The sequence below is a fragment of the Bufo bufo genome, chromosome 1 (genome assembly GCF_905171765.1).
Source record: "Bufo bufo chromosome 1, aBufBuf1.1, whole genome shotgun sequence".
Lineage (NCBI taxonomy): Eukaryota > Metazoa > Chordata > Amphibia > Anura > Bufonidae > Bufo > Bufo bufo.
In genome coordinates, this window is record NC_053389.1 from 563343212 (window position 1) to 563362184 (window position 18973).

The window sequence follows — 18973 nt, forward strand, 5'->3', positions numbered from 1 at the left end:
GGTAGCCTAAGGGTGAGGCCACGTGTATCAGGTCCACTGCAGGGTTTCCACAGGGGAAAATCTGCAGCATATCTGGCTGAAACCAAATTGTGCGGATTTTGGTTTAGAAATTCTGTGGATTTGAAGCAGATTTCATCCTCTGTATTACAAAGGGTGAAGTCTGTTGCAGAAATCTGTAAACACAATTGACATTCTGCAGATTTAAAATTTGTACCTCATGTCATATGCAGACTTATGAAAGTCTCCTCCACGTTGCTGCTACTTTAAACGGTGTCAATTTTAATTCTGCTGCAGAAAATCTGTAGAGTTTATGCTATCTTTACCCTAATAGACAAAACATGATTATAAATATTTTGTATTCTTTTTTATTTTTTCTTAAAACCCATTTAAATGTTTATATGACAGATGCTTAGTCTTCATGAAAGTCATACTTCACAGTCAGAAGGTAAATATATGTTTTGCTATGAGGGTCATGACGTGGTAAAATCACTTAGTTATAATCAGGTTGCCAGGTACCATAAAAAGTCTAGTGAGAGTTTTTCCTTCTCCTTCAGTAACCATGGTTGATGGCTCTTGAATATTGTTTTGTCTTTCTTGGACTAATATAACTTAATATTCAGTACCACACTTACAGATTGAATAACATACGGGACCTAATGACCTTCTGTCCTCTTTCAACCCTTTTTAATGATAAGCATGTATAATTACATTTTGTACAGTTTGCAGACTCTCCATATTTGCTCACGTCTTGGAAAGTAGCCTTTCATACAGTTGTAAACAATTTAAGAAAATGATCATTTGGTTATAATATACAAAACAGAAGTAAATCCAGTAAATCCATATTAAATTATGGATATAAACATATTTAAAATTAAACAGTTTAATAAAATATACGAAATATTTACATAATGCCAAACCAGTCAATATGTTGTTGATGTTTCATAAGCTCTACCTAAAAGGGTAATTAAAGATACTCAGTTTTCTACATCACCCTGTAAATTATTGCTTTTAGAGTCTTAAGCCATTTCAAATACAAAACTTATGGTTGCAGTATGTGTCTTGGCATGCGGTGGTGGTCAGATCTCCCACGTGACTTACGCTCTTGTGGGTTTACATGTTTCCATTTATTTGGAGACATTTTTAGTTTCCTCTTCCTCTTATCTGGACACCATACTTTTTCACAATATTCTTCAACTTTTTGAAAATTGCTATATCCAATCAACTGCAAGAACTCTTTGTACCATTGTCTGGATGACTGGGGGATGCTTGGTTGTCCAGGACATGGCATTTTTTGGAGCATAACTTCTTCCTCTTCTTCTTTGTGAAACATGTCATCAACACGTTCTTCTTCAACAATTTCCAGAGTCATTTTTCTAATTATATGGACATAAGAATTCTCCACAGTTTGGCAATAATAGATCCCAGCATCTGATTTATGTATTTTTTAGAAAAAGAATGTCCAAACTCCGCATTATAACTCTGTCAACATGTTTTCACCTAAAGGAAAAATACAAAGTGGGGGACTTATCCAGAAATGTTGCATGTTCATTAAATTGATGCATCTTTAAACCTAACACTTTTGGTCCAGAAATGTTTACTCTAGTTTCTTTTATCCCTCACTAGAGTGAGTTTGTGAATTCTTTGCGACATTTTGAAAAGTCTCAGTGATAAATCTGGAGTTAAATTAATTAAAAATAGCCCACTTTCCACCAAAATTCAGAACTAGAGTGAGGGGTGTGAAATGCAAAAACCCATAACATTTTTTATGCAATTGTCAATTCTCTGGCAGGTCTGACTGAGGGGGCCCTCTGTGCTCACGTTCCACTTGCTATGGCTGCTGGGGAGGGGTGGGGTGGCAAGAGCTGTACCAGCTCCATCAGCAGCAGCCTGAGTCTACAGTTGCTGATGAGCAGCTTTCCTTCACACCGCATAGTTAAGAAAACAAATCACCAGCACTAGACGTAGAGCAGAACCTGAACCAGCAGGTGGTGGCATACTTGGAGTGCACCCTGCCAGCCGACCTTGAAGATCCGTTGGACTACTGGGCAGGCCAAGACTGGATTTGGCTGCAACTGGCCGAGTTTGCCATGGAAATACTGGTCCTGCCTGGGGCCAGTAGTGTGGCATCGTAGCGGGTGTTTAGTGCGGCTGGGGCTATAGTTAACCGAAGAAGAACTTGCTTGTCCATCAAAAATGTGAAGAGACTGACCTTTGTCAAGATGAATCAGCGTTGGAATCAGCCAGGAGTTTCCACCCACCAATTTCTGACGCATCAGACTAGATCATCCATAGTGCCACACCAACACGTTGACAAAGGAGACTGGTTTCTTCTGGCTACCTGCCTCAGCTACTATTCTGATGCTGCCACATCTGATGCCAAGTGCGTCCTTCTTTTACCCACGTACCTTCAGCGGTACTGGTATTTCCACCCACCATCACACTCTGTCACCTTGCCACTCTGTGGTCTCCAGATGCTGCTCTTACCTCCATTCTATGTCCACCTTGCCACTATGTGGCCTCCTGATTCTGCTGCCACTTCCAGACCCTGTGATTGGTCCACTCTGTGTTTCTCCTCATGCTGCTTTCACCTCACCACTATGTCACCTTGCCACTCTGTAGTCTTCTCATGCTGCCGCCACCTACACACTCTGTCATTGGTGCCACTCTGTGGCCTACTGGATGCTGCGCCGCCACCTCCAAACTATATCACCTTGGCCACTCTGTGGCCTCCTCATGCTGGCCACTACCTCCACTCTATGTCACTTTGCCACTCCTGTGGCCTCCTCATGCTGCCACCACCTACAGACTCTGTAATTGGGACACTCTGTGGTCTCCTCAGGAAGGTAAAATGAGATGCACAACGGATCCTTATTGTGTAGCAGCTGTAAGGCCTGTATGGTCCCATCAGAATTGGCTTGTGATTTGGTAGCCAAAAGCTGGAGTGGGTACGAAAACACAGGAAGGAATTCCAAAGATTTCAGTCGTTGGTGTCATCTCGTTTTGGATCCACTCCTGTTTTATTGGATTAAGCAATACTGATGGAGTTACGATTAGATGCTGACTGGGTGAAGGCGGATGCTCCACAGACAGGATCCATTTTGTGGGGTTAGTTGTTCTGACAGATCAGAGGAATGGAAAAATAATCAGTGATGTAGACATCTATGTGGAATGAGCTACAACGGTTTAAAAAGAGTGTGATTTGCAGCTAGAACATTGACCTATAAGGCTTGAGTTTATACTTGAGTTATGTGGTCAGTTTCTGCTCCGTGACTGCCCAAATAAGTGAAGGTGTGCAGTGATGTCTAAGAGGCGACGCCTGTCATCTACAGGTCATAATGAACTCACAGTATTATTTCACTACCAAGCTAGACTCCCGCTGTGGTTACTGCAAGGCACAATGGTTCTACAGCAGCTATAAAGCTCTCGCAGCCAGGGAAATAGTTGTTTTTTACGTAATTCGCAGTGAATTTATTGCGAATCAAACCAAATTTTTTCCCCAAAAAATGCTGCTCACCGGCGGCATCCAATTTTGAAAAAATTCGCCTCATCTCTAGTGATGATTATTGTGGGCTAGGCAATTTTCCTTTTTTGTTTCTGGTAATATATGGATTTAGGAATGTCTAACTTCAACTGGGCATCAGAAAAAATTACTTTATCTTTTTTGTAAGCTAATTTGGCATAGCTTGGCTTTTCAAGAAACATATTCAAATGAGCTTTTCTGACAAAAAGAATAAGAAAGGTAATTCTTTCTGAGGCCAACTGATGTTAGCCAAACTGTGGGGCAGACTGCACATTTGGCTAGTTACCCTGTCATTCCCCAGTGCAAGTGAATGGAGGCCACTAATGGACAGAATCCTCTATCAGAGACCATGTTTACAGCACAGTACCAGGTCAAGGGACCTGCATGAAAACATGATTTACTCATCAGATATCAGTGCCGATAGTTTAATAATGCTTATTACTAGCTGAATGAACGTGCTGTACCAACACATGTGCAGGTAATAATATAAACTGGCCAAAGCCTTTAATGGTATACATATTCTACAGTGTTTTCATTCATTACCTCATCTTTCTTTCCTTCTTGTGCTTTCTGCACAAACCAGATGACTTTAGATTGTAAGGAACGAGGCATACATTCCAATAAAGTGCTGTTATGTTCAACACCATATACTGTATACTCCTCAGTCTTTCTTACACCTTCTCCTGGAACATGAGAGAGAAAATTTAAATATGTAATTATTTTTTATTTTTTTATTGTTATTAACATTATTTAGTTATTTAAGGTGGTAAAATAGAACAATAGTTTAGAAGGGTTTAACTACAAATTATTCCAAAAGATAAGATATGTGTACAGCATTCTTCATAATAAGCTACAAAGGATTCATGTTTGTGGCTGTATAATAAGCCTATATAGTGCAAATCCCCAATACAGTGCTTATGGACAGCTGTGCGCCCATATTGTGGGGCGGTACAGTATTCTTTAGTACAAAATATGTAGCTCACAGAGGCCTTCCTTATGTCCAAGTCAGCCTGTGGGCAGTACTGTCAGTCAAGGGCCTGGGCAGTCTCAAGACCATGCCCAGCCACTTCAGGTGTCTAACGGTTTCTGACACTGGACAGTCCTGAGAATTTTATGCATCTCAGTACATCAAATATTAAAGAAATGTTGTGGTCCTTGGACTCAATATGGTTTAGGGGAAAGGTTTGTGAAATAAATTTTTGTAAATTTCATTCAGCAATAAATATAACTTACCATTAAAATGTTGTCCTGAACACTGCTGAGCTGCATTGCCATGTCGGACATCCTGTCTTCTGAAACGTCTGTCAAAAAGATGCCATCATATGCTTGTTATTGAAGCAATGGTATAGAAATATTCTATAATTTCTGTTAAAGGGGTTGTCTCACTTCAGCAAATGGCAATTATCATAAAAAGAAAGTTAATACATGGCTATTACTTTACTAATGTATTGTGATTGTCCATATTGCCTCCTTTGCTGGCTTGATAAATTTTTCCATTGGATTATACACTGCTTGCTTCCAGGGGTTCTAGGGGTTATGGCCAACCAAATTCAGCAGTGGTGGCCATCTGGCATAGTATAGGACAAAGTGCTAGCGGCTCTGGTGGCCTGGAATGTGGGGTTGCACATAGGCTTGCATGCGTACCAGCTCTTGTTCCAGCCACCTTGTATCTGCGCTACAGTAGTAACCTTAACCTCTAGATAAGAGCAGTATACTGTATAATGCAATGATAAAATGAATGACGGCAGCAAAGGAGGCAAAATGGACAATCACAATACATTAGTACCATATTTTTCATCCTATAAGACACACCTGCCCATAAGATGCACCTAGGTTTAAGAGGAGGAAAATAAGAAAATAAATATTTTTCATTAGACCTCAGATCAGACCAGCAATCAGACCCCCAGTGTTAATCAGACCTGATCTCAGAGCCCCCATCTGACCCCCAATGTTAATAAAACCCTCAATCAGTCCTAAGCTCAGACCTTCAATGTTAATAAGATCCCAATCTGACTTCCGATCAATCCCCCAATGTTTATAAGACCTGCAATCAGACCTCAGATTAGACCCCAATGTTAATAAGACCCCGTTCAGACCTCAGCTCAGACCCCCAATGTTCATAAGACCCCCAATCAGACCTCAGATCCGACCTCAATGTGAAAAGATGCCCAATTCAGACCTCAGATCAGACTCCTCATGTGAATGAGCCCAATCAGACCTCAGATCAGAGCTGCAGTATAAATGAGACCCCCTATTCAGACCTCAGATCAGACCCCCAATGTGAATAACCCCCATTCAGACTCCCATGCTCAGAGCAGACAAAAAAAAATCAACTTACCTCTCCTGCTCTTGATGCCGCCACTGCTCCTGTCATCCAGCCCTCTTCTTGTTCTTCCTGACACATGCTATGCTGCGACAACACAGCAAGCAGCCAAGGAAGACCAGGAAGCAGTGAGTGCAGAACCAAGGGAGCGCTGCATTCACAGCTTCCTGGTCCTCCCTTACTAATGAGAGCTTCCATAATGGAAGCGCTAATTAGTATTGGCACCATAAGACCCTCTGACATTCACCCCCACTTTAGGGGGAAAATTTGCATCTTATAGGGTGAAAAATATGGTAAGTACCTTGTATTAATTTTGTCTACATGATAAATGCCATTTGAACTGAGACAAACCCTTTAAGTATATCTTCATCTTATTGCATTTAAAATAATTCAAATATATTTATGTTATCAATTATTATCAAATGTGTATGCACAATAACAGTATATCATAGTATGTCCCAAAGTATGCTGTGAAATTCAGATTACAGATATGACACGCTGTATTGAAAATACATTGCAATAAATGACCATAAAAATCAGCAAATACAGTTTGTACAGGATTTTTGATACATACGTTGAGGATATGGTAAGCATGTATGAAAATCGGAATAAAGTAGTTGTGATGGCACACTCTCATCTGGTATAAACTGAAATAGGTTGTTGTGTTCAAAAATGTATTTATTTATACTTTTGGTATAAAAACAATTTGATAGACTGGTTAAATGCTTATATAGTGTCATGACCGGCGTGCCAATCACATACGTGACGCAAAGGGAGGGAAACGAGAAGGCCCTGTCCAAGGGAGAGGGAAAGGTGGTGGACCCCTAACTCACCTTGAGGGCTGGCACATGACTGCCCTGACGTCCCTAGACGGGTTTCTCACCCGTACACCGTTCACGTGCCTAAACCCTGGCTTTCCCTGAGATGAGCCCTACGTAGTGAATAGGGCGGTGGGAACACTAGTCCGCATCACTAACACTAAAGGGAAACACCAATGAGAGGACAGACAATACAGACAAACATATAATCCCAGGTGGGCGACAACAGCGGACAACAAAAGCCCAACAGGGATCCGGAGGGTAACGCTCTGGAACAAGCAACCAGGGATCACAGCTACTCGCTCCAGTGGGTCAGTATAGAAGTCCCAGGCAGGAAGCTCTATATCTGGCAACCAGAGAAGTGAGAGATGGGAATATAAGGAGGTTGGGATTGCTGGACAAGAAACAGCTGAGGAGGAGAAGCTACGGATCCCTGAGTGAGCCAAAAAGGATTGCAAGGCAAACCCAGAAAGCTAAAGAGTGATCAGATGAATTGCATAGTCCTTCTTTGCCATGAAAATGAACTTAATCCCAAAAAAAAATCCCACTGCATTTCATTGCTGTCATTAAAGGACCTGTTGAGATCATTTCAGTAATCGTCTTGTTAACTCAGGTGAGAATGTTGATGAGCACAAGGCTGGAGATCATTATGTCAGGCTGATTGGGTTAAAATGGCAGACTTGACATGTTAAAAGGAGGGTGATGCTTGAAATCATTGTTCTTCCATTGTTAACCATGGTGACCTGCAAAGAAATGCGTGTAGCCATCATGGCGTTGCATAAAAATGGCTTTACAGGCAAGGATATTGTGGCTACTAAGTTTGCACCTCAATCAACAATTTATAGGATCATCAAGAACTTCAAGGAAAGAGGTTAAATTCTTGTTAAGAAGGCTTCAGGGTATCCAAGAAAGTCCAACAAGCGCCAGGATCGTCTCCTAAAGAGGATTCAGCTGCGGGATCAGAGTGCCACCAGTGCAGAGCTTGCTCAGGAATGGCAGCAGGCAGGTGTGAGCGCATCTGCACGCACAGTGAGGCGAAGACTTTTGGAAGATGGCCTGTTGTCAAGAAGGGCAGCAAAGAAGCCACTTCTCTCCAAAAAAAAACATCAGGGACAGATTGATCTTCTGCAGAAAGTTTGGTGAATAGACTGCTGAGGACTGGGGCAAAGTCATATTCTTCGATGAAGCCTCTTTCCGATTGTTTGGGGCATCTGGAAAAAGGCTTGTCCGGAGAAGAAAAGGTGAGCGCTACCATCAGTCCTGTGTCATGCCAACAGTAAAGCATCCTGAGACCATTCATGTGTGGGGTTGCTTCTCATCCAAGGGAGTGGGCTCACTCACAATTTTGCCCAAAAACACAGCCATGAATAAAGAATGGTACCAAAACACCCTCCAACAGCAACTTCTTCCAACAATCCAACAACAGTTTGGTGAAGAACAATGCATTTTCCAGCACGATCGAGCACCGTGCCATAAGGCAAAAGTGATAATTAAGTGGCTCGGGGACCAAAACGTTGACATTTTGGGTCCATGGCCTGGAAACTCCCCAGATCTTAATCCCATTGAGAACTTGTGGTCAATCCTCAAGAGGCGGGTGGACAAACAAAAACCCACTAATTCTGACAAACCTCCAAGAAGTGATTATGAAAGAATGGGTTGCTATCAGTCAGGAATTGGCCCAGAAGTTGATTGAGAGCATACCCAGTCAAATTGCAGAGGTCCTGAAAAAGAAGGGCCAACACTGCAAATACTGACTCTTTGCATAAATGTCATGTAATTGTCGATAAAAGCCTTTGAAACGTATGAAGTGCGTGTAATTATATTTCACTACATCACAGAAACAACTGAAACAAAGATCTGAAAGCAGTTTAGCAGCAAACTTTGTGAAAACTAATATTTGTGTCATTCTCAAAACTTTTGGCCACGACTGTATTCAGCTATTTACCCAGCTACAGTATATATATCCAGCCTGCTCACAACACCTGGATATTAACTATATAAGCATTTAACCAGTCTATCAAATTGTTTTTATACCAAAAGTATAAATAAATACATTTTTAAACACAACAACCTATTTCAGTTTATACCAGATGAGAGTGTGCCATCACAACTACTTTATTCCGATTTATTGTCCACATGGTCTTTAGGTGTACCAGTGTATGAGCACCTCTAGCCACATTGCACAGCCAGTGAGCCACTGAATTACTTCATTTCCATGTATGAAAATAGTTGAGCATCATAATTAGGAATATTTCCTTGAGTGCCATATTTAAAGAGATTTCCGATCTCAGCCTGAGATGGATCATGGTGACAGCTAACAGTCTTTTTGAGATTACTGGGATTTTTTCATATGGGCAGCCCCAGTAATGAGAATCGATTGATGATAGTAGAATGTTGATTGGTGCTCGTTAAAAGCATTTATTAACTGCAGTTATCTTTAGTATGGGGACAAACATGATCCTTCACCATCATAAAGTTTTTTCTTTTTTTTGCTAGCACATCTCTTTTAGACCTTTTTCACACAATGTTTGGTGCAGAAACACAGAATAGATGCAAATCTTTCCATTATACTTTATCTCTAAAAGTGCACCTAGGTCTTTCGTTTATACAAGAATTCTCATTTAAATAAGGGTAGAGGAGAGCAAGGAGATTTGATGGGACTCTTCTTTTACTACCATATTAAGCAAACTTTTGTAAAAGTATAATCCAATGGGTTAACATGGAACTTCTCCAAACCTTTTTAAGGTGCAATAATTACTGTTGTATTATTGAAATAACAAAAAAATAATATTTTGTTTAAAGCGAATCTTGACTTGTGCCTACCTCTTAGAGTGTACTCCAATGGGGAAATACCTGGTGCAAGACATGCCATCCCAAGCACAGTAGGGATCGCGTGCAAGGCAACAGTCAGCACATGCTGTACCATATATTTCACACTGATGAAGCTTTAATTGGGCCACACTCGATTTGGATCCAATGTACAGTTGCTGCTGTATAGATAAAAAAAGACCTTTAGTGGAAGGTCAGTGAAGTTGTGAAACTCTGTGTGATGAAATGATTTAAAAAGAAACATCTGACCAGGTCATAAGACGTTGACATGTTTTCTTGAAGCAAAAAAGGATCTTTTTTTTTTTTGGGAGAAAATAGAATTATGTCTTTTTTTCTTTCCCTTCCTCTGCATTACCCACCTATATATAAACCTAAAAAGCAATCATTTGTATTAACAGCAACATCCCAGTAAGCTCAGTGTAAAATGTTTGGGTAAAAAAAATATATAAATATAGTCTCATTCAGATTTTTATTTTATTTTTTCCCTATGTTTCATAATACATACTCTTTTTGCAGAAATCTCCATTGCAACAATAGGCTCCGGAATCTGAAAAAAACAAAACACCACGATGATGATTAAAATAAGACCATGATAAGCCATAAAGCAACTAAGGGTGGTTGTCCACCAGAAATACATAAGCAAAATTGATTTTAAAATGTTCTATGTTTCAAGACTAAAGTACAATGGATTTTATTTGAGTGCTGAACAAACTTCTGTTTTCCATATGACAACTGGAAGCCAGCCCTGTGCTTGTGCACCAACATAGTGGATGGAGGTGAGCTGATTCAATTTGTATCAGTTTTTCTTATAGCAATTCCTTGGTTATTCCACCAAGGAATTTATGAATAAATAAATAAATAACTGTTGTTACCATTATCTTTACCAAAGGAGTCTGTTCCTATTCACTGGTAGCACCCAGTTATCAAATTAGGGGTATAATAGAGGTAGGACACAGAATTGAGTTCTAAGAATAGATTCTCTATAATTGTAATTACTTTTGAAAATGGGTTGTGATTAGCTAGACAAGTAAGTTTACACCAGATTTTTGAAAAGTGACACAAAAATGGCACATTTCACTCCAGTAGGTGTTTGGCAGAAAAACTGGAGTAACATTTCCAGATAAAAGTGTTGTTTTTTTCAAGATGTGCCAAATTTAGCAAACATGGGGCAATTTCTAAATTTAGCACAAATTATGAAATGTATATTCCTATTGTTTTCTATTAAAGCTAATATAATTTATCCTAAATTTTTTTCACTGGTCAATAAAGCCACAATTTACCTGAAACACCTGAAGTTCTTCAAGAATAACTTCCTCCATTGTTTCTGTTTCTTGATTGTAAATTGTGATAGATTTCAGTACAATTCCATTGTCTGTTTCAGTGGAAATTGGAAAAGTAAAGTAAAAAGTCTATTAAAAAGTAGTACAATTTTATTTTCAAGAGCCCATAAAACAGAACATTTTGAAGTGTCAAGTATGTAAAAATGTATGAATCTCACCAGAACTGGAAAATATAATCAGCTTAAGAATGAGTTGCTCTCTAGGCAAGAGTTCATTTCAGGTGACTAGTCAGGTGACTAGAGTTCATTTCAGGTGCATTAGAGCAAGAGTTCATTTCAGGTGCATTAAGCACTATTACGTAAGAATTATTTTTTCCATAGACAATAAAATAATTGGACTATGTCTATGGTAAGATAATTGTTAACTAACTAGCATTATAATTAAACAGGCAAATTAAATATTATTTTATAATTTAAGATAATATTCTGCAACTGGGACCTCCCCACAATCCCCAGACCATATGCCAATTTCAATACTGTGTTTTTCTCATACGGCAAAGGAACCCTTTTCCCAGTCAGCATTGCTTGGTTGTGACTGCTACTTCTGTACCATTTATAGGTTCACCACTGGTAAGACATACCTGTTCCTAGAAACATTACATCATATTGTCCATCCTCTGCTTGTACTCTGTCCACAGCAATTTGTTTTAGGTTGTATTTTCCATCAACTTTTACAAGAATTGGTCTTTTATGTATTGGTTTAATGGGTTCGTACATCAGAGGATGACTTCTTGCAAACCGCAAGGCCTCGTCTGGATAATCCTTAGTGGTTCCATAGTGACCTCCATTCACTTTGCTTGGGCACTAGATTACAAAAACAAATCCAACTTAATTTCATAAATACATATCGATAGAGCAGACGACATAAAGTGGCACTCCCAGAACATTTTACCCTTTCCCCAGTAATCTGGTATATTGTTTATTTCAGAAACTTACACATCTCAATTTATTGTACTTTCAGCCTTTGTTACATTAGGCAGTTAGAACCCAATGAGAGTCACTGGATCCCATAATGTCTGTCATGTGAACAGGATATCAGTTTCTCTATTCATTCATATGAAAGCCTCAATGTCAGTTTCACAGGAACAAATAGAGAAACTGACTTCCTGTCTACACAGTAGATGCAACCTAACTGCTAAAAGTAAAAGTCTGAAAGTGCAAGAATAAATTGACATATAAGTTTGATTAAAAAAAAGGAGCCTAGGCCCTCCTTTTCTACCCCTTTGTTAATATTGGCATCTTCCAGACATCTCAAAGGTACAATGTACAGTCAGGAAATACATTATCAACTGAGGAATTTAAAGAAGGCTGTGAAAAAGGAGGAGTGGGGTTCAGTTAGGAGAAAAAGGACTGGGCTCTTGCGACATTATAGACTGCCCAAATGAGCACTTATGTTTCATTTGTATAATGGATTGAGATTCTTTTTCTGGGGCATGGAAACTCTAGCAAGGGTAACAAGTATACCCTACATGCTGTTTATGTCACCTAAAGTCTTCTGATATTTGCCACAAGTAACAAATAATTTTCCCTGAATGGTGCTGAAAAATAAAAAAATAAATCATACTTACCTCATCCGTTTGAGCGTGAAGACCCGGCTGCCACCATCTTGATTGAAGATCCCGTGCGAAATCCCGGATCTTCAATCAAGATGGCAGCGGCCGGCTCCTCAAGATCAAATGGATGAGGTAAGCATAAATTTATTTTTTATTTTTTTTATTTTACACTTTAATGTTAATGTCAGATGCTGCGATCAGCTATGAACTTTGCATCTGAAGGGTACAATGATGAGGAGCAGCGCAATCGCCACTCCCTGTCATTGCACCCACTACTTACAAAGAAATCTCATCTAATAATGATGATCTTTAGTTATATAATGCCATTATATTCCGCAGCGCTCTAAAGTTCAGGGGCTCATGTACAAACAGCCTTAAATAACATAGTAACAGACAAGTCAATAATTATAACATGAGGAATGAGGGCCCTGCTCGCAAGAGCTTACAATCTATGAAGGGAAAGGGGTGACACAAAAGGTAAAAGTTCTTGTTTTGTACAATGGTCCAGCCATCTTGGGAAAATAGGGGAGCAGATATAAAGCTACATGAGCCAATCACCAGCAAATATCTGAAGTGCTTCTGGGTGCATGGATGCAGTGGAGAGTTTTGGAGGAGGATCAGGTTAAAAAAATTATGAATGGGCTATATATGGAGAGGAGTTAGATCAGGAGATGTGATAGACCACCCGAAAAAGATGTGTTTTTAGAGAGCACCTAAAACTGTGTATATTTAACCTAATTTCTTGGGGTAGGGCATTCCAGAGAACAGGTGCACCTCGGGAGAAGTCTTGGTGCTGGGAGTGAGAGGTTCGATTATGGCGGATGTCAGTCATAAATCATTTACATAGCAAAAAGCATGGGAAGGGTGGTAGACAGAGATGAGGGAGGAGATGTAGGGGGTGCAGCACTGTGGAGAGCTTTGTGGGTGAGAATGAGCAGATTAAATTTGATTCTCCACTGTATGGGCAACTAGTGCAATAACTGGCACAGGGTGGTGGCATTGGAGTAGCAGTTGGACAGATAGATGACCCTAGCTGCTGCATTAAGGATAGATTGGGGAGGGCAGAGTCTGGTGAGGGGGAGGCCAATTAATAGTACATTACAGTAATCAAGGCGGCAATGGATAAGGGTGACAATGACAGTTTTTGTTGTTTCCATAGTGAGAAAGGGGCGGATTCTAGAGATGTTTTTGATGTGCAGGGGACATGAGCGGGCGAGAGACTGAATATGGGGGGTGAAGGAAAGATCAGTGTCAAGCATAAAACAGAGAAAGCAGGCATGCTGCCTAGGAGTGATGATAGTGTCATACACTGAGAGTGAGATATGAAGTTTCTGTAGGTAAGTAGATGGAGAGAACACAAGATTTCAGTTTTTGAAAGATTCAGTTTCAGATAGAGAGAGAAGACATGGTGTTACAGACAGCAGAGAGACAGTCACTGGTGTTCTGTAACACAGTAGGGGTGATGTTGGGGGATGAAGTGTATAGTTTTGTGTCATCAGCATAGAGATGGTACTGGAAACCAAATCTGCTGATGGTTTTACCAATTTGGGCTGTGTAGAGAGAGGAGAGGGCCTAGGACTGAACCCTGAGGAACCCCAACAGGAATAGGAATAGAAGTGGAGCCAGCGAATGATACACTGAAAGAGCAGTCAGAGATATATGGGGAAAAAAAACAGGAGAGGGCTGTGTCCTTTAGGCCGATAGAATGGAGCATTGGGAGTAGGAGATGTTGGTCTACAGTGTCAAAAGCTGCAGAGAGGACACAGAGAATGAACAGAGAGTAGTCACCCTTGCATTTTGCTGTCAGGAGGTCATTTGTCACTTTGGTGAGGGCAATTTCTATAGAATGTAGGGTGTGGTAACCAGATTGTAATGGATCAAGGAGAGAGCGAGTAGAGAGATAGCCGATACGACGAGAGTAGACCAGACACTCCAGGAGTTTAGAGATGAAGGGAAGATTGGAGACTGGTCTGTAGTTAGTTGTACAGGAAGGGTCATCTCTAATGATCTCCTACTAAAAATAAGTTGTTGCTTACAATTGTTCCCTAAAAGTCCCTTCAAGGTGTCCAGTACAAGTGACTCTTTTTTTTAGCATTTAAGGCTGCTGTCATTGGTGCCATGTAGCAGCTAAATGAGTGAGAGAGAGCTCTCGGGGAGGAAAGCATACATGACAACATTTCTATTTCTTTTCTATGTTTATATGTTATATATTTGGTCAGGCATTCATTTTTGTGGGACAAGTTGGAGAATTTTTAGGCAAGATTTTCAAATGCATATATTGTAAACTAGCATAAATTATTTAGAACTTTTTAGAATGACAAACTGCATGACAAAAACATTACTGCCATTGTTTTCCATTTATTTAATTATTTCATTTTTGCACTGCTTGCCATTCATCATAGCTTTTAAGATACTTGTACAGCTACTTAAAAAATTGCTAAAAAATTTGGGATACCTAACTAATTTTTATTTCTCATTATTTAACTTTTATTCAGTAAAATTACATTAAATCATGCTTATTCAGTTTTATCCTTTTGCGTCATTTTTATTAAAGTAAGCTTTGTTTTTAATAGTTTGTTAATTCCATTAGAAAAATTGTATTTTTTTTTATTGTTTTTAAAATTATAATGCAATAATATGCATTATATCTGGGCAACCCAGAAGGCTACCCCATTTAAAGGGCTAATATCACAGGTGGGTGTCTATTGGCTTGGATATTATTGTCCAAGTGCCAAGGTTGATGTCAACAGTAAAAATGTAGGAGGGGGAGCATTGGAACACTGTGAAAGGAAAGGGCTACTATAGTATATTAGGATGTAAATAGTGCTATTATGGGAAACTGTTTCTATGTGATTTGGCTTTAATGAGTGAGAGACATATAGCTTATAACCTTACACTTTAAAAGGAATTACTGCTAGTGACATATTATTTATAGTTTCTATATATTTATAGAAGAGAGGGTGGACTACTTTCTGGTTATTGTTGATCAAGGTATTTGTAAAATGACTACATGACACATTACTAATATACACTGCGTGCAGAATTATTAGGCAAATGAGTATTTTGACCACATCATCCTCTTTATGCATGTTGTCTTACTCCAAGCTGTATAGGCTCGAAAGCCTACTACCAATTAAGCATATTAGGTGATGTGCATCTCTGTAATGAGAAGGGGTGTGGTCTAATGACATCAACACCCTATATTAGGTGTGCATAATTATTAGGCAACTTCCTTTCCTTTGGCAAAATGGGTCAAAAGAAGGACTTGACAGGCTCAGAAAAGTCAAAAATAGTGAGATATCTTGCAGAGGGATGTAGCACTCTTAAAATTGCAAAGCTTCTGAAGCGTGATCATCGAACAATCAAGCGTTTCATTCAAAATAGTCAACAGGGTCGCAAGAAGCGTGTGGAAAAACCAAGGCGCAAAATAACTGCCCATGAACTGAGAAAAGTCAAGCGTGCAGCTGCCAAGATGCCACTTGCCACCAGTTTGGCCATATTTCAGAGCTGCAACATCACTGGAGCACCAAAAGCACAAGGTGTGCAATACTCAGAGACATGGCCAAGGTAAGAAAGGCTGAAAGACGACCACCACTGAACAAGACACACAAGCTGAAACGTCAAGACTGGGCCAAGAAATATCTCAAGACTGATTTTTCTAAAGTTTTATGGACTGATGAAATGAGAGTGAGTCTTGATGGGCCAGATGGATGGGCCCGTGGCTGGATTGGTAAAGGGCAGAGAGCTCCAGTCCGACTCAGACGCCAGCAAGGTGGAGGTGGAGTACTGGTTTGGGCTGGTATCATCAAAGATGAGCTTGTGGGGCCTTTTCGGGTTGAGGATGGAGTCAAGCTCAACTCCCAGTCCTACTGCCAGTTTCTGGAAGACACCTTCTTCAAGCAGTGGTACAGGAAGAAGTCTGCATCCTTCAAGAAAAACATGATTTTCATGCAGGACAATGCTCCATCACACGCGTCCAAGTACTCCACAGCGTGGCTGGCAAGAAAGGGTATAAAAGAAGAAAATCTAATGACATGGCCTCCTTGTTCACCTGATCTGAACCCCATTGAGAACCTGTGGTCCATCATCAAATGTGAGATTTACAAGGAGGGAAAACAGTACACCTCTCTGAACAGTGTCTGGGAGGCTGTGGTTGCTGCTGCACGCAATGTTGATGGTGAACAGATCAAAACACTGACAGAATCCATGGATGGCAGGCTTTTGAGTGTCCTTGCAAAGAAAGGTGGCTATATTGGTCACTGATTTGTTTTTGTTTTGTTTTTGAATGTCAGAAATGTATATTTGTGAATGTTGAGATGTTATATTGGTTTCACTGGTAAAAATAAATAATTGAAATGGGTATATATTTGTTTTTTGTTAAGTTGCCTAATAATTATGCACAGTAATAGTCACCTGCACACACAGATATCCCCCTAAAATAGCTAAAACTAAAAACAAACTAAAAACTACTTCCAAAAATATTCAGCTTTGATATTAATGAGTTTTTTGGGTTCATTGAGAACATGGTTGTTGTTCAATAATAAAATTAATCCTCAAAAATACAACTTGCCTAATAATTCTGCACTCCCTGTATTGTTTGAAGCATAATTTGAAAGAATTTTCCAATATTCTATTTTTAATTTTCCATGTCAATACCTGTATTTGAAAAACATCAAATTCCGCATTTTTTTTTGCATTGGCTACTAACTAATAATAGGTGCTCTTTCTTGGACTGTACAGATCACCTTACTTATAGTATCTGCTTTTCATTACAGGGAGGATAAATAGATAGATAGAACCAGCATCCACCATTCACAATAGTGATTGTCAAAACTTATCTACTCTTTCCTGTCTTCTACACAGGACTCAGATCATTCTTCGCAAACTCTGCAAACTTTGCTATAGAAGTCAATGAGATCCCACCCTGTGTATATGGTCCATTGTGGCTGCTGTAATGTATATCTCTAAATGCTAAGAACATAATCATGTTCAGGAAACAGATTTAAAAAATCTGCAATCTGAAAATAAAAACTAAAATTTAATAAAATGGTACATGTTAAAGACATCTGCAATACATATATGGTAGATATTATCGCTGTGCCTGCTCCAGAGAGAAACAAGCACCATAACTTCCGAGTACCTGCTGTTTCACAAAGCAGACACCCACGGCTAATAGCTGAGATCTGCGATAATGCCGATAGCAAACATTTTACATTTAATCCCTCAAATGCCATGGACAAATGTGGCCACCGCATCTGAGAGTGAAAAATCAGGGAGTGCTGTGATCCCAGAACTTGAATGCCTACCCTTAGTGGTAATAGGTCTGAGCCTGTACAAGGCCTATTACAGATATATTCCAATGCAGGCCTGCAGGTGGCAGGACTGCATTGGAATATACCAAATGTTTTATTCAGCAAGACATTAAATCCCATTACTGAACAGAATTGGCAGTCTGACTGCATGTTGAGGTGTAGTGGGGGCACTAAAGAAAGTTAAAAATAAAAATAAAAATAAAAAAAAAATATATATAAACATTCAAATCACTCCCCTTTCCACATAATTAAAATAAATATAAATGAACAATAATAAAATAAATATCATAGGCATCGCTGCATCACCAATTACCCATGCTATTGAAATATAAAAATATTTATCCCATGTGGCAAACGGAATAACAGGAGGGGGGGGGGGAAATAATCAGAATGGCCAATTTGCAGTTTTTTTGTTACTTCACCTTCCCCCCCAAAAATGGAATAAAAAATGATCAAATATATGTACACACCCCAAAATGTTACACATTGCTCTGCAGAAAGATTTGCCCACACTGCCACGTAAACATTGTGTTCCCCAATTCCACCCTATTTGGATTATTTTTCTAGCTTTCCACTACATTGGATGCAACAGTAAATGATGCCATTAGAAAATACAACTTGTCCTGCAAAAAACAAGCATTCTTATGGCTATGTGAATGGAAAAATTAAAAGTTATGGTTCTAAGAATGGCGGGAGTAAAAAACAGAAATGCAAAAATGTAAAAATTTTATATCTTCCAAAGGTTAAATCCTTTTAATCTTCTAAATGTATTTTTCATTTACCCAATTACGTGACATTTTTGAGTACTATCAACCCGATATATACTGTATTTGTCCCTCTCAACCTCTTCATACAGCCAACACACTGCTTTGTACTTAGTTCTCATACTATAGCTTATTTAGAAGTCATGTGAAACTTGATTGCAGCTTGGCATTACATTAGCTTGATGTGTCATACAATTACACACTGAATAATTTAGCTCAGCTGGAGGCAAAGGAATAGAAAAAAATGATTGCTTAAAGCTGGTAGTTATTTTTGTCTAGTTGCATGTTATTTCTGAATTTAGTTGAAATATGTTGTGTAAAAATAGCTTGAAATACTGCTGGAAAAAAAAAAACTTACTGAGCCAGGCCTTGGGTAAGGAACTTTGCCCTCATACATTGTCCAGTGGTATTCTGGTCCTTCCTTGTGTGCATAGGGGCCATTAAAGGCTTCACGTATGCTGGACATTTGATAAACACAAACCGCATACCCTTTAAAAATATTGCTGGAATGAAAG

The 18973-nt window shown here is 39.4% G+C and overlaps 1 protein-coding gene across 2 annotated transcripts in view; it reads right to left on the reverse strand.

Annotated features, from left to right (window-relative positions):
• Window positions 1-391: 391 nt before the first annotated feature.
• SEMA3E (semaphorin 3E) overlaps window positions 392-18973 on the reverse strand; it is a 223584-nt gene continuing 205002 nt past the window's right edge. Inside the window, exons 10-17 of one of the 2 annotated variants that reach the window (XM_040413131.1) lie at window positions 18817-18961; window positions 11411-11633; window positions 10771-10862; window positions 9996-10037; window positions 9485-9648; window positions 4754-4821; window positions 4064-4203; window positions 392-1497 (exon numbers count right to left, since the gene is read on the reverse strand). In XM_040413131.1, the coding sequence (XP_040269065.1) occupies window positions 1483-1497; window positions 4064-4203; window positions 4754-4821; window positions 9485-9648; window positions 9996-10037; window positions 10771-10862; window positions 11411-11633; window positions 18817-18961 (889 nt within the window). In that variant the 3' untranslated portion in view covers window positions 392-1482. Of the gene's footprint in view, window positions 1498-4063; window positions 4204-4753; window positions 4822-9484; window positions 9652-9995; window positions 10038-10770; window positions 10863-11410; window positions 11634-18816; window positions 18962-18973 lie in introns of both variants that reach the window. The other variant, XM_040413130.1, reaches the window with a different exon arrangement.